This window comes from Nannobrachium achirus (genome assembly GCF_963921795.1).
Source record: "Nannobrachium achirus genome assembly, chromosome: 18".
Lineage (NCBI taxonomy): Eukaryota > Metazoa > Chordata > Actinopteri > Myctophiformes > Myctophidae > Nannobrachium > Nannobrachium achirus.
Window position 1 is genome coordinate 40,530,863 of NC_137825.1, and position 15,758 is coordinate 40,546,620.

The window sequence follows — 15,758 nt, forward strand, 5'->3', positions numbered from 1 at the left end:
CACCACACTGGAGATAAGTCAGGTAATCTAAAGGCACATGAGCGTATCCACACTGGAGAAAAACCTTTCCACTGTGAACATTGTGACAAGAGTTTCAGATGGTCGAATGAACTGATAATTCACCAGCGTGTCCACACTGGAGAAACACCTTTCCTCTGTAAATATTGTGGCAAGAGTTTCAGTAAGTCAGGTAATCTAAAGGCACATGAGCGTATCCACACTGGAGAAAAACCTTTCCACTGTAAACATTGTGACAAGAGTTTCAGACGGTCGTATGAACTGAATAGACACCAGCGTATCCACACTGGAGAAAGACCTTTCAACTGTGAACTGTGTAACATGTGTTTCACTGAGTCGGGTTCCCTGAAGAGACACCTGCGTGTCCACACTGGAGAAAGACCTTTCAACTGTGAACTTTGTGACAAGAGTTTCAGAATGTTGAATGAACTGAAGAGACACCTGCGTGTCCACACTGGAGAAAGACCTTTCAACTGTGAACTTTGTGACATGTGTTTCACTGAGTCGGGTTCCCTGAAAATCCACCAGCGTATCCACACTGGAGAAAAACCTTATCACTGTGAACTTTGTGACAAGAGTTTCAGAATGTTGAATGAACTGAAGAGACACCTGCGTGTCTGTCCACTCAAGGGAGAAACGTTCTATTGTGAACAATTTTGACCAGAGTTTCACAAAGGCAGGTGACTTAAAGGACAACTTTGTTATTTTACTGTCTGTCCGGGTTTTCTATATAAAGGGTATATATGATGATGACATGATGATGACATGCCTATAAAAGGCATGATGTCATAAATGATGATGACAGACAGGGGGTCTGGCACAACCAGGTTGACCTGGTCTAGTTTAGATTGTAATTAGAGAAAAGAAAATATGACTGTTAAAATGTTTTCTTTTACTTCTTTCTATCGTTGTATCCATTTTAGCGAGTTTGATTTCAGTGGGTGGGGTCATGTGTGCAAGTGGCTAAATATGTCTTTTTAGACATAATGAGCCAACAAATTATTTTATACTATTTACAATAACACTGCGAGCCCCCATAATTCACACCTAACCATGAAAGATTGCGGTGCACTGTTGGGAATGGGCTTATTGTGTCTAGTTGTCTTTAGAAGAGACACCAGCTTATCCACACAAGGGACAACTCTTCACAATGTTAACAGTGTGAACAAGAGTCTCAGTCAGTTAAGTGCTCTGAAAAGATTGCATTCAATAATTTAACAGCTCTGTGGTGTCAGGGACACACAGAAAAACAATCTCAGCCTTGCTCTTCCCCTCGCTGGGAACGGCCTCTGTGTTGTCTGACTAGTCCAACAAGCTATTCAAGTTAATGATTATGATAAACTGATGCAACAGGGATTCTATTTAAACAGGTCATCAGAGACCGTAAGTCCAAATACAAGAGTGAAGAGCTTTATGAGTGCATCCATACGGAGCCACAATGGTGTCATTTGTGGGCTTGTTGATACTAGGCTACCTGCCATGTGCAGAGGCAAGGGGAGACACTGTAGATGCGGTTAATAGAGCAGGAAGGATCAGTGGTGTTCACACTGCTGCCACACAGGGAGACAAAGCAGCAGCCTCTACCTTCACCCAACAAACCTGCCAGCCTGACATCTATGCTGTGTTGAGAGACATGACTGCTCTGATTAAAGGTATTGCCATGTATTATATTGTATGTGTAATAAAGACTTCTGCTGATTTTTGTTTTTTTACTAAAGTTTTTTTCAAACATGACAGCTATAAGTGACAGTCAATGTGTAATTTCAGTTGACTATTATTGTACAGATGTGCCATTTCAAAAGTTCACACGTCCTTCCATTGGCAAGACAATAGATTTCCAGTGGACTGGCAGAACATTGAGCTTGTAGATCAGCTATTTTTGCTATTTTTATTCCCTTCTATGACTTTGACGTTTAAATCTACATATGAAGGTGGATTCTGCTTTTCAAAGGGAATGTAGTGGTTTCATGCCATTTGTGGGTTTCTGCAAAAATATGCTCCATTCTCCATACAAATTTGAAAGGCAAAACAGGGAAAGAAACCTGAGGAAGAAATGCATTTGCAGGACATTTGCAGGAAAAGAGCAAGCAGTAAAGCCTGAAGACTGGCACAGCTGTATGTGTAAATAAATACATGGCAACCATTACTGTTCTGATAGTCTCGTAGCCAGACAACTATTCCACAATGACGGAGCTTTTGACAATTGTGTGAGGCAACAGTTTGACTACTTTTCTGATGACAGCACTGCAAGTTGATCTGCAACAGACCCAGAAGGAGCTGCAAGCAGCATTGGAAAGACTCACGGACAGTGAAAGTCTGATTATAGGTACTTTTTACCTTTAAAAGTATATGCTTTTGTTTGAAATATTGACATGTTTGAAAGTGTTTTCAAAACGTTCTTCTCTTGAAACCATTGAAGCCAGATTGAATGCTACAGAGCATGAGGTACAGTTTCTACAGAAGCAAAATGCAGGCAAGTCATTTCAAGTCATCAAGTAAAAGTATATGCATACTTCTATTTATAGACCCTGAAGTGCATACATGTGTATTTATCCTATTACACATCATGTGTGTTTTACAGTCAAACAAGTGGCTTTCTCAGCCTCACTTTTGGCCTCTGGAGGAGGGAACACAGGCCCTTACAACGTCCACACTATCCTGAAATACGAAAATGTCATCACCAATGTTGGTAATGGATATAATCCTCACAACGGTACGGTGAATCATAAACAGTGCATAAAATGATCACACAAACTGTAAACGGTTACATTATATTAGTTGGACAAATGATTCGTTTCCCTCATGGTTGTGTTACAAAAAAAACAAAGTGAAACGTCAAACTAAATCAAAGTGTTTTCCATGTACAGGTTCCTTCATTGCACCAGTGAAAGGTGTCTACCAGTTCAGTATCTTCGTCTCTGGTCATGGAGCAAGTGGTCATGCCACAGGAGCTGCGTTGTTTAAAAACGGACAGCATGTAGTGCTTGCCTATGGGGCATCACATCTCACATCTCATAGGGTTAACCCAGCTAATGGAGCCTCATTGCTGCTGGAGGCAGGGGATGAAGTCTATGTGAAACTCTGGCCTAATGCATGGATAAATGACGATCAAAATCACCTTAGCACATTCAGTGGCCACCTGCTGTTTACAATGTGAGGTTAGATAAATCAGTTTCTCATTCTCTGTTCAATTGCATCATCATCATCATCAACCTAACTTAATGTTGTGGTTTATCCAGGGGTGTCGCACCAAATTCTGGGCCCTGGGTACAAGGATTCACTCACATTTTGTGCTTTAACTATTGAAAAATAGCAGATGTACAAGCTCACAGCACGAGTGTGGAGTCTGAATATTTCAAATCCTTCTAAGGTTTTTTGAAAACCTATGTTTCTATGTCAGTGGTGCTCAGTGGTGCTTTTCATGTGAATGACCCCCAAAATGATATGTATTTGGTCCCCATCTCAAAATATTTTGTTCCAGGGACCCCCCAGAAGCAGAATTTCAGTTACAAATGTTTGCTTAAAAAGTACATACAAAGATTTGCACACATTTTCACGACTTTTCAAAAATAGCAGAGCTTGTATATCTGCTATTTATCAATAGCTAAAGCATAAAATAATTAAGGCCCCTCCACCTTGGGCCCTAGTAACTCAGTCCCACTCCCCCCCCCCCCTCCCCCCTTGTGACGCCCCTGGGTTTATACAGCCAGTGCAGATTGGTCAGCTGCCATCAGTCATTGAGGTTATACAGCAACTGACCTGGCAGTGCAAGTCAAAGTTCAAATAAAATGTCAAACACGGAATAACAGCCATGCATGAATGAACAAGACACAACATCCAGATCATACCAAAATAACATCACTTCTTATAGCACAATATTATAAGAGTTTTCGTTAATTACAAATCATTTAATTTGATCAATATTTCATATTATTATGGTTTATTTAAAAGTTTTCTTTCTGTTCCCAATCCCATTGTGTTTTATATTGTGTTTATCTACTCACAAACACAAACTGTCTCATTAATTTGATTTATTCTGGAATGCACTTTGTAACTGCAGCTTTGAAAAGCACTATAAACTAATACACTTGTTATATTTAGTATTACGTGCATCAATGCTTCCATCCACCCCACCCCACCTAACCATCATATATCAATCGATCTGTCTGCCTTGACCACACAACAGAGTTCAGCTTAATTTGGCTAATAACAACATAGTGGTTAAGCTCAAATCAACTGTGTCAGTTACATAGGCAGATATCAACATCACTAATGTTGTAGCCAATTTGATAATCATTTTTGCAATGCATTTATGTGAAGGTGCTGTGATAGTACTGTGAGGTTGCTATGACGACTGCTAGACCTGGGCATAGGCAGGGTGTCACTCGGGTACAGCTACAGGCCAGGGGTTGGCAATTACTGGGGCTGCATTCACACTAAAGAGTGATATACCCTCTCCCTCTCCTTGTCCTTTGAGAATGAGAGGGGACGGTGTCGTCCAATTCATTCTCTATGGAAGTCACATGGTTTCATGCCTCTTGGCTTGAATCAAACTTGATTCAAGCCAAGGACTTTTCAAAAATAGCAGATCTCCAAGCTCGCAGCGCGGCACTCGGTGCCGTGCTGTGAGCTTATGTATATCTGCTATTTTTCAATAGCTAAAGTCTAAAATAATTAAGGCCCCTCCACCTTGGGCCCTAGTAACTCAGTCCCACTTTCCCCCCCTTGTGACGCCCTGCTCCGCTGTGTTTGCCAACGGGTCTGAGCCTGAGGCCCTAAGCTAGATGCAGAATAGATATTCTGCATCTAGCTTAAGACCCAAATTTAGAGTGAACACTTTTAACTCAAATCTTTGCTTCTGGGGGTCCCTGGAACAAAGTATCATTTTGGGGGTCTAGTCTAGTAATTCTAGGAAAAAAATCCACTCAGGTTGGAAAAAATTGTGTTATTTAGTTTCTCAACTGATTCTGACAGGAAATTAGGTCTACTAGCCAGGATAAAAAAATCTACCATAATCTGCTCACTGCAAATACCCACAGTGGCCAAATCAAGTTGGGCTCCCATCGACTTTCTATACAGGAGGAAAATACCCAGAAAAAAATCTGCTTTAAGTAGGATGTGAGGGGTCTAACTAGGGGTTTGTCATGATGCTGAATACATTGCAAGCATTTGTTTTGCACAAAAAACATTCCTTGGGCCACAAATGGCCCCAGAAAATGGTTTAGTTCATCACTTTTCATCAGTTTTGTGCGCGTTTTCTGGGGCCAATGAATGTTTTGCCACTGTGGGTATTTGCAGTGAGCAGATTATGGTAGATTTTTTATCCTGGCTAGTAGACCTAATTTCCTGTCAGAATCAGTTGAAAAACTAAATAACACAATTTTTTCCAACCTCAGCTTTATTTTTTACTGGACTAGTCCTTGACATGATAAAGTTTGAGAACCACTGATAGCAACATACGTTACTTTTTTCTTCAGACTTTTTAAGACAGATTTTAAAGACATAAAATCTGACTATCAGTGGTTCTCATAACTTCTCAAACTTTGTCGTTTCACTGTCAAGGTCAAGGACCCCCAAAATGATATGTATTTATTTGGCCATGGACCCCATCTCATATCTTGTACCAGGGAGGGACCTCAGAAGCAAAGATTTGAGTTAAAAATTGATTTGGGTCTTGCCTTAAGCTGGATGCAAACGCCAAGTCGCCTTGGCTTTTCGCTCATCTGTCGGTCGGTGCTGCTTTCAATTATCTCCCCCCACTGTTGCACACGAATATGTTTCCGCCCCCTAAAACGGACTTCTGGTTGGCTCAAACATTGGTTCCGCCCTTCGGATCTGACAGCCGTACTGTAGCCGCCATGTATCGCTCTCTGCGCAGCGTCCACAGAATTAACTGCAGAGTGCTGGCTCTGCAAAAGCACCTCGCCAACACCAAGCTGCACTGCCCTGCACTCCTAACAACATCCAGAATGGTATGTTTGACGCCTTTTTAGTCACGTTACAATGAGCTGTTAGTCGGTGTGACCTTCTTAGCTGTAGCTTAGCCAGTGTAAATTAATGAATAGTCTGCTAGCTGGCTAGCAAACTATGTAAAGTGTGCTCGTCGCGTTGGGTGTGAAACGCACGTGCACGTTTTTTGTTAATTCACTCTAAAGAAAGCAACTGCAGTAATTGGTTTCATATTATGTGCTCATTAGCTTGTCAGCCACTACAGCCAGTCAAGTATCTCATTTGCTAACGTTAGCAACCAGAGGTCAAAGTCAGTTGTCTGTCAACACTGCCAGCTGTTAGATAATACTAGTCATATTACTATTAGTTAGGCCCCTGGCCAGTACAACTCCATGTTTGATCAGCTGATGAATCCCCATTTGTATGTCTATAGTAGTCTACTACAGCTTGTACCTACTAGATACTAACTAGCCTGCAAAGTTAGTCTTGCTGTTAGATTAAAACAAATTTTCACCAAAAAGAAGAATACATCCCCATGCTAATATCAATATTGTATCATTGATTGTGAACACACAATACATTTGGCAAGACATCCCTGCAGCCAGTGCTCTGTTTATTTGCCCGTACTGATAAACCGCTTCAATTCAGCTTGTGCATTGTTAGGTTATATTTGACTTACTGTTTGTTTACCCTTGTGTGCCCGCACAGGCCAGTTCAGAGTTCAGGATTGAACGGGACACGTTTGGGGAGCTCAAAGTGCCGGTTGACAAGTACTACGGCGCCCAAACAGTCAGGTCCACCATGAACTTCAAGATAGGAGGTCCCTCTGAGAGGATGCCAGTAAGTCTCACACAAAAGAACCATTCATTGAATAAATGACTGACTGGATGCTTTTAACCCATCTAAATCTAGATGATTCCTTCTCTCTCTCCCCCCTCCTCTCCGCTCTCTTTTGTGGTCTTTCTCAGATCCAGGTCATTAAGGCCTTTGGCATCCTGAAGAGAGCTGCTGCTGAGGTCAACAAGGACTACGGCCTCGACCCCAAAATCGCTGACGCCATCGTCCAGGCAGCTGATGAGGTCAAGTACAACACAGACACACAGACATACAGACTGACCGACAGACTGACCGACTCACAGAGTAGTTAATAAATAATTCAAAGTTTAGAATTTTCGTCCCTCACCTTTACTGACACAGGAGCTAACTAGGGATGGGACGATATGAACATTTCATATCACGATAATTGTGACAAAATAAATCACGATTTACGATATTATCGCGATAATCAAAATCCATTATCCTGGGGCAGAACATTTGCCCCAAAAATAGCAGATCTACAAGCTCGCGACGTGTTGTGTGCTTGTATATCGGCTATTTCTTTCGTAAAGACATTTGATAGAGAGTGAAAAAAAGAAAGACTGTATCAAGTACGTATATTATAACTACCGTTTACCAATTATAGAGGATTTGAGTGCTACCGGATATGCAGCTTGGCAAATAAAAGGTGAATTGATCCCAGTGCATGACGGAGGACGAAATCGTGAGTGTTTTTTATCGTGATAAACGATAATATCGTTTGTATCCCTAAATGCAACACACACAGACACGCAGGCAGACAGACAGACTGACTGACCCACCCACAGAGTAGTTAATACATGATTCAAAGTTTAGAATTTTCGTCCCTCACCTTTACCGACACAGTAACCATAGTAACCATACAGATGAGCGTAGGCACCAGTGTTTGACAGGATTGTGCTTAATATTTTATAGGTCGCAGCTGGGAAGCTGGACGACCATTTCCCTCTGGTTGTGTGGCAGACCGGCTCCGGAACCCAGAGCAACATGAACGTGAACGAGGTCATAAGCAACAGGGCCATCGAGATCATGGGGGGAAAGCTTGGGAGTAAGGACCCTGTTCACCCCAATGACCACGTCAACAAGAGCCAGGTAATACGGCGTCTATCTTTATGATTCTTTCTGTTATATTCATACGTATGTCGTGTCACCTAGCAAGCCATATGTAAGATGTCTGGTGACATCTAAATTCAATGTAATGACTTCATAGCAGCAACAACAACCTCTAACAAACCGACGCTTTGGAAGACAGTCTCATAACCGTCCCAATATGAAGGACTGCCCTAAAGACTTTGAATTGATTCGGAAATGCACTGAATGCAGTTAGTCTTTAAATCTTTCCATCCGGTTTTAGCAACTACGTTGAGATTTAGATGCCACCATATTGGTGGTCTATGTGAGACTAGAGTCATACAGTATGTTTATCATTTCTGCTAGGAAATGTGAGGGATGGCATTGTAAATTCAGTTTCGTTTTTATTAAATTCTGGCTTTCCAGAGATCTGGCATTGTAAACTCAGTTTAGCCTTTACTTAACTGAATTAATTCTGGCTTTCCCAAGATCTGGAGGCTATGGAACGTTCATAAGTTCTCCTATGTGTGCGTTTCCCTTCCAGAGCTCCAATGACACCTTCCCCACTGCCATGCACATAGCTGCCGCCACAGAGGTGCACCACGTCCTGCTGCCAGGCCTGCAGGCTCTCCACGATGCGCTGGCCGCTAAATCGGAGGAGTTCAAAGATATCATTAAAATTGGACGCACACACACCCAAGATGCCGTGCCCCTCTCCCTCGGGCAGGTACAGCAATAAAGACTAAATGCTTTTAGGTTGGGTCAGGATGTGGTTGTTGAAAATATGACCTTTCAGGTCCAAAATGATGGACCTGAACCCAAATGGCAGATGAAAACACCAGTTATGGATGGGACGACATGAAAATGTCATATCACGATTATTGTGACAAAAGAAATCGCGATTTACGATATTATCGCGATAATCAAAATCCATTATCCTGGGGCGGAACATTTGCCAAAAAATAGCAGATCTACAAGCTCAATGCGACGCGTTGTGAGCTTGTAGATTTGCTATTTTTTGGCAAAGACATTTGATAGAGTGAAAAAAAAGACTATCAAGTACGTATATTATAAGTACCTTTTACCAATTATAGAGGGTTAAGTGGTACTGGATATGCAGCTCTGCAAATAAAAGGTGAATTGATCCCAGTGCATGACAGAGGACGATATCACGATAAATTAAATCTCCACAATACGATTATCGTGAGTGTTTTTTATCAGGATAAACGATAATACCGCTTATCGTCCCATCCCTAACGCCAGTACAACTCCGTTTGATCAGCTGATGAATCCCCATTTGTATGTCTATAGTAGTCTACTACAGCTTGTACCTACTAGATACTAACTAGTATCTAGTAGTATCCTCTCCACGCAAATCCCTTCAAACTAACGTGTGTTTGTTTGTCTGTGTGGGCTGTAGGAGTTTGGGGGTTATGTCCAACAGGTTAAGTATGGCATATTGAGGATAAAGGCAGCCATGCCGAGAGTCTATGAGCTGGCAGCAGGTGGCACAGCCGTTGGCACTGGACTAAACACCCGTATTGGCTTTGCGGAGAAAGTAGCTGATACCGTTTCATCGCTCACGGGTGAGCCAAGATACACATACACAGTATTAAACACACATACACAGACCCAAGCAGATTAATTCTGGAGCATCACAGGCGTGGACTCACACCAACAAGTACAAATATGTAACATTGATGCAATAAAATATGGTTTATATCACAACAAGAGTGTCATGACTGAACTGTCTGGTAAATGTTTTCGGTAGGTCTGCCCTTCGTGACCGCTCCAAACAAGTTTGAGGCCCTGGCGGCTCACGACGCGCTGGTGGAGCTGAGTGGAGCCCTGAACACGGTGGCTGTGAGCTTGATGAAGATAGCCAACGACATCCGCTTCCTGGGGTCAGGACCGCGCTCTGGCCTGGGAGAGCTCATACTGCCCGAGAACGAGCCTGGAAGCAGCATCATGCCAGGTCAGCGGGCAAAGGACACTGTCAGAGAATGGATACGCTGTCACGCACCCATGCTGCACGCTGAGAACGGCAGATAATACAATCTCGCAGTATATTGCACGCAATGCATTGATGCTTGTAGATCTGCCATTTTCAAAGTAGAAAACCAGGCTTAAGGCTTTTCCACATGGCCAAGACAAATTGTTGATAAAGTACACAAATTTTCACACTAAACCAAAAATACATCATAACTATACTGAGTTGCATTCCAGGGACTCCATAATATAGTCTGGAAAGATATAGAGAGCAAAACCGTTCCGCTATTGTTTATTGTTTCAATGGTAACTATTAATTCAAGCCATTTCAATTCAAGTTCTAAGAACCGAAACCAATACAATTCAATAACACGGACTTAGCTTAGCTTTCTAATATGAGACAGCACTCTGTTTATGACTAAGGGTAGTAGTTTTGCACAATTACAGAAACCTTTATACATTTCAACTCCCCCTGTCTTACTCTGTCTGTCTGTCTGTCTGTCTGTCTGTCCAGCTAAAAGCCATGATCCATAGCAGCAGCTTCAGGTTTATTTTAGGTCTGGCCTTTTCTTTCTTCAACCTTTGAACTTTGCCGCATGCACACAAGAATGCATATCTCTCTCTCACCACACACACACACACACACACACACACACACACACACACACACACACACACACACACACAGATACATGAACACATTTACAATTTAGGCATTTTGCATACATAGTCTTTTATTCAAAACTACTTAGTGTAAGATCGGCATAAGCGGGGTTACCATGAACTCAAAGAAACTAGAATACCTGGTAAGCAATGAACCTTGCATTTGTCTAGACAAAATAAATACAATGTTTAACTTTTGTGATCAAGAAAAAAATCATCTAAGTAACAACATTTGATATAAATCTTAACGGTTCTTTCTGTGTGGTTTTCATATGGGAAGCGAGTTTGAATTTTGTTATTTCCACATTAACACATTAGATGCCATCTATAAAAGCAATGTGTTGTTTACCTGATTTTTGATCGCTCCGTGAACGCTGTGCGTGCCCATTGTGCGCACGGCCGCCCCATGTGTCTTCTTTCACGTGGAGAAGAAAAAAAAGCAGCACATAATGGCTGTGAACGAGGACGTGAAAGTCAATCCGCTTTGTGGCCACGGTGCATCATGGGATATGTCGTCTTTTCGCTCACCACTGACCAGCGGTACCTGGTGGTAATGATTACTATATTAAATCAATTTCTGTTTATGTATAGGTAAGGTGAACCCCACCCAATGTGAGGCGATAACAATGGTTGCAGCTCAAGTAATGGGGAACAACGTGGCGGTCACTATTGGAGGCGCCAATGGACACTTTGAGCTCAACGTGTTCAAGCCCATGATTGTGAGCATTCATGTGTTTTTTTTTTCTTTTTTTTATTCAAAGAGACATGACAGGTTTAGGTTACAAGGATAGTAAAAATAGAAATAAAACGCCTTCGTTTTTAATATTGCAAATCGGTGGCAAATTCATAGAATACTATAATATGTCTTTTCATCTAAATGTTAGATATGGGTTTACGTACACAAGATGTCTGTTGATCGCTGTATGGGGCTGTTAAGTATGACATCATTTTGTAGACAGAGGAGAATTTCTGCCCCCAGTTTCCGTGAATCTTTTTAATATTTTTACTATTTACACATTTTTCTTCTCTTTGTTGTTGAAAGGAAAGTGTTAGAATTATACTTTAGTCGTTATTTTTGTCTCGGATCTGTTGAAATAGCTAGGGACAGAAAATGCTCTGGGGGCAGAGTTCTCCTCTGCCTACAAAATGATGTCACGGCTTAAAAGCCCCATTGACAGCTACACTGTTAACTGAGATGACATGGGGCTTCAAAATGTCTCTACTCATACAGTACAAGCGGGCGGTATACTTCTTGCTCAAATGAAGTTCGGCAAGGTTGAACAAAATGGTGTGATTGCGGAGAAATCGCACTCCCCTTGGTGAAGTTTTATTTGGCACCTCTTACAATTAATATTTCCAATGGGAACATCATGTGTGATTGGTCAGACAGAAAGTCAAGGTAGCTGTGCTTTATTCAGAGAGTACAAAACAATTTAGTCTATAGAGAATGTCCTTAGTTCAGGAAAGCCAAAAAAAGATGCTGGAGGAAGGAATATACCTTAAAGGAGTAGTTCACCCCCAAAATGACTTTTTTTCTATTGATTAGTCACACCATGGAGACTTGAGTTCAATAATATTTTTTTGGTTTTTGTCATGAATGGGGGTAAATTTATTGTTATCACATTTTTGTCTTAGGAATGTGACAAAAACCAAAAATATTATTGAACTCTAATCTCCGTGGCGTGACTAATCAATAGAAAAAAAAGTCATTTTGGGGGTGAATTACTCCTTTAAAGGACAACTTTTTTACAACAAGGGTTCATATTTTAGATTGTAATTAGAGAAAAGAAAAAGTGAGTGTTAAAATGTTTTCATTTGCTTCGTTCTATTGTTTTATCGCTAAAATGTGGGGCATGTGTACGCAATGGGGCATGCGTACAAGTTGCTAAATATGTAATTTTAGACACAATAAGCCAGCAGTTTCTTTATTGCTATTTACAGTAGCACTTCTAGCCCCCATTAGTCACATCCAACCATGAAAGGTTGCGTTGTATCTTGGGAATGGGCTTATTCTATGTAAAATTACATATTTAGCCACTTGCACGCATGCCCCCAACCACTGAAATAAGAATCTCTAAAACAATAGAAAGAAGTAGAAGAAATAATTTTAACACTCATCTTTTATTTTCTTTAATTACAATCTAAAATATGAACCCTTGTTGTAAAAAACTAAAGTTGTCCTTTAACTCTCCTACAACGGTATCTGTACCCATGCAGAACACCATAGTGAACATTTCACACTGTGTGCTTCCAATATTTTACTTTCCTGTCTGCATTGAATGAATAATGTGATTCTCATCACTGCAGTGCTGTGAGCAATGTTTGTTTGTGGTATTCCTTGTCTCTCTTCTCTTGTTACTGAGGCTTTGCAGCTAAGGGCGGATTCACACTGCAATCCGTTTGATTAGAACTGATTCTGAAAACGGTTGCTGGTTCACGCTGGCCAGCATTCACATTGGCAGACCTTCTGGCCTCCCTGGAGATCACTAGCACTATACAGCCCGGTCCTATAGGTGGCGGTATGCACATAGTGTCATCAACTATGCGACATTGCTGATGGTGGTCGCCAATAAATTCAGGCACGAAAGTTGGTGTAACAATTCAATGACGCGCGACAGCGCAGTGTGGAACAGTGTTGCGGTCTTGGTTCGCGCGCCCCAGACGACCCAAACCTTTTCTGAGCTGGGGTCTCGCACCCCCCGAAGTTCACACCTCGACAACTGTTTAACAAAGAAACTATTTGCATATCCATAGACCTGTATAGTTGGTGTCGAGCGACGTTTGCTGATCTACAAGCTCACAATGCCTCGCATCCGCGACGCTTTGTGAGCTTGTAGATCTGCTATTTTCCAGGGGCAGATACGTGCAGAATGATGAGCCAGTAATAAACGTGCAGAATGATGAGCGAGTAACTGTGTCAGACCTCAGACGTCCAGCGCAGCACACGTTATTATTTTTATTATTTAATAATCAACGTAGACTACAATTGAAACGCTTTCACAAGCCACAGTGTGGCTTAATATTCACATTAATGGCACGTCAAGCAGGCACAGCAGTGCCAAGGAATCTATAACATCGAAACAAAAGTCAGGGATAAATGAATACTCTTAGGCTATTTTCTATCAACAGCGGTAAGTCATTTTCGGTTTGTTTTCATGGTTTAACTTGTAGGCTAGTGCTTTCTCTTTCTGCTTTTCTTTCCCGACGGGCGACAGCAGGAGTAGCTGCTACGCATCACGCACACGCATGCATGCACGCACGCACCAACCCCCGCTGTAAATCTGATCCTAGAGCAGCATTATCATCTCACAGTTACAGCCATACATGTCGCTGCCTCGCTGCTAATAACGGACCTGAATCTGATCCTAGGTCAGCCTAAACAGCACAGCAGTGACAGCACACAACTACACGCATTGATTGATTGCTTGCTTTACGGTTTGCATAAAAAGCAAAAAGTACACACACGTCACACACACAGTACGGGTCCTATTGGGTCCTCTCGGGTTATACACATGATGATTACAGTCCCGTGTTCCGAATGTTTTAACGGAGCGCCGGTTCTGGCCGTTCCTCTCACTTTCACCCCTGCGCTCAGTGCGCTGGTGCGAGACAATAAATAACTGTTTGCCAATTGCTACTTCTCTCAATTGGAAGTACATGACACCAGTCCAGCACACCGCATTAGTAGGCTAACTGGTGATATAAAAAAAGAATTTTAGAAGACAGCCCTACAAGCAAGCAATCTCTCTGTGAGACGAAGTCGCTGATCCCATGGCCATGTCGACAACTGTTACCCAGTGTTTATTTGTGGCGACGCCTGACTCGTCGACATTATATGAGGTCACGTTCAACATCAATACCGTTTTTGAGGACGGTTGCTTCACACTGCGGCTCACCGGTCTCGAGGTCGCACAATGCAGTCTCGAGACTACCTCTTGAGGTGGTTTCGAGGCTATCCGTTTCTGAGGAAAACCGCACGCTTCACACTGTCAAAACCGGTTTAAACATCTGCCAAGTAGCCTCGAGACCGGTCCCGAGACCGCAGTGTGAATCCGCCCTAAATGTTTTACTTAACTTCATATGAGTTAAATGTTAAAAGGCATCAATGCCAGAACCCAATCAATTGATGGATCATTGAAATGAAAATGCTATGAAAATAGGGGTGTGTTAATAGGCTGCCTTTAGTGCTGATATTTTACAGTGCAGTGGCCTATATATATACTTCTAACAGTGCTTTCTCTCTATCTCTGCAGATTAAAAATGTTCTCAACTCGGCACAGTTGCTTGGTGACGCTTCTGTGTCCTTTACTAAAAACTGTGTGGTTGGAATCGAGGCGAACACGGAGAGGATAAATAAACTCATGAATGAGTCTCTTATGCTGGTGACAGCTCTCAACCCACACATTGGTATGTACCAAACAATATTTTTAACTGTCTGTATCACTGTGCACATATGGACACGCAAACATGTCAGCCTGTTGTCATGTAAATTACATGCCTACATAGTACAAACCTTATGCACAGACCCAATGAAATTGCAACAAAATAAATGTGCACTTCATCATTTTCACCACTAGAGGGCTGTCAGACACCACTCTCAAAAACAAGCTCTAAGCTTGTTTGCTAAAACTGATCAAATGTACTGTATTTCTCTCCGTCTTGTTCAGGGTATGACAAGGCGGCCCTCATTGCCAAGACAGCGCATAAGAAGGGCACCACACTGAAGGCTATGGCTATAGAGCTGGGCTACCTGACGGAGGAGGAGTTTGATCAGTGGGTGAGACCCAGTGACATGCTGGGGCCAAAGTAAAGGCCAACAAACGTCCTGGAAAATTGAGGCCATTTCATGAGGTCATCCATGTTGGAGGAAATACACAGTATACTGTATATATATAACCGTATATATATATGTAAACAAACTTTGGGCCAAGTCGTTGTTCAAAATGCTTTCCTACTATGGTGGTAGTTGATTCCACTATACCTGCATTGCCAGATGGGTGGAGTTGGTTGGCACTGGGAGGACAGTTCACAGATGGTCCCACTGTGCCATCTCAAACAACACAACACATGAGGTCTGAAAGGAAAAGTACATGAATGGTTCCCTGTCTTATGTCTTTGTATAAAATAAACGCACTACATTTTTGTTGAAAAACACGTCTGGTTTGTACAGGTGCATTCACGTTGCATATGCATATGAATGATTGAACAGATTA

The 15,758-nt window shown here is 42.0% G+C and overlaps 2 protein-coding genes across 2 annotated transcripts; both read left to right on the top strand.

Annotated features, from left to right (window-relative positions):
* Positions 1-1,427: 1,427 nt before the first annotated feature.
* Positions 1,428-4,119, top strand: LOC308303854 (complement C1q-like protein 2). Its single transcript, XM_080748353.1, has 5 exons — positions 1,428-1,670; positions 2,261-2,344; positions 2,438-2,491; positions 2,600-2,731; positions 2,886-4,119. The coding sequence occupies exons 1-5, from the start codon at positions 1,457-1,459 to the stop codon at positions 3,173-3,175; spliced, it is 774 nt and encodes a 257-aa protein (XP_080604479.1). The 5' UTR covers positions 1,428-1,456; the 3' UTR covers positions 3,176-4,119.
* A 746-nt stretch (positions 4,120-4,865) lies between these two features.
* On the top strand, positions 4,866-15,691 carry LOC308303853 (fumarate hydratase, mitochondrial-like). The gene is made up of 10 exons (XM_080748352.1): positions 4,866-5,990; positions 6,676-6,807; positions 6,936-7,046; positions 7,738-7,914; positions 8,438-8,620; positions 9,314-9,479; positions 9,665-9,868; positions 11,137-11,264; positions 14,799-14,952; positions 15,213-15,691. Exons 1-10 carry the CDS (start codon positions 5,793-5,795, stop codon positions 15,353-15,355), a joined length of 1,596 nt encoding a protein of 531 aa, XP_080604478.1. The 5' UTR covers positions 4,866-5,792; the 3' UTR covers positions 15,356-15,691.
* The last annotated feature ends 67 nt before the right edge of the window (positions 15,692-15,758 follow it).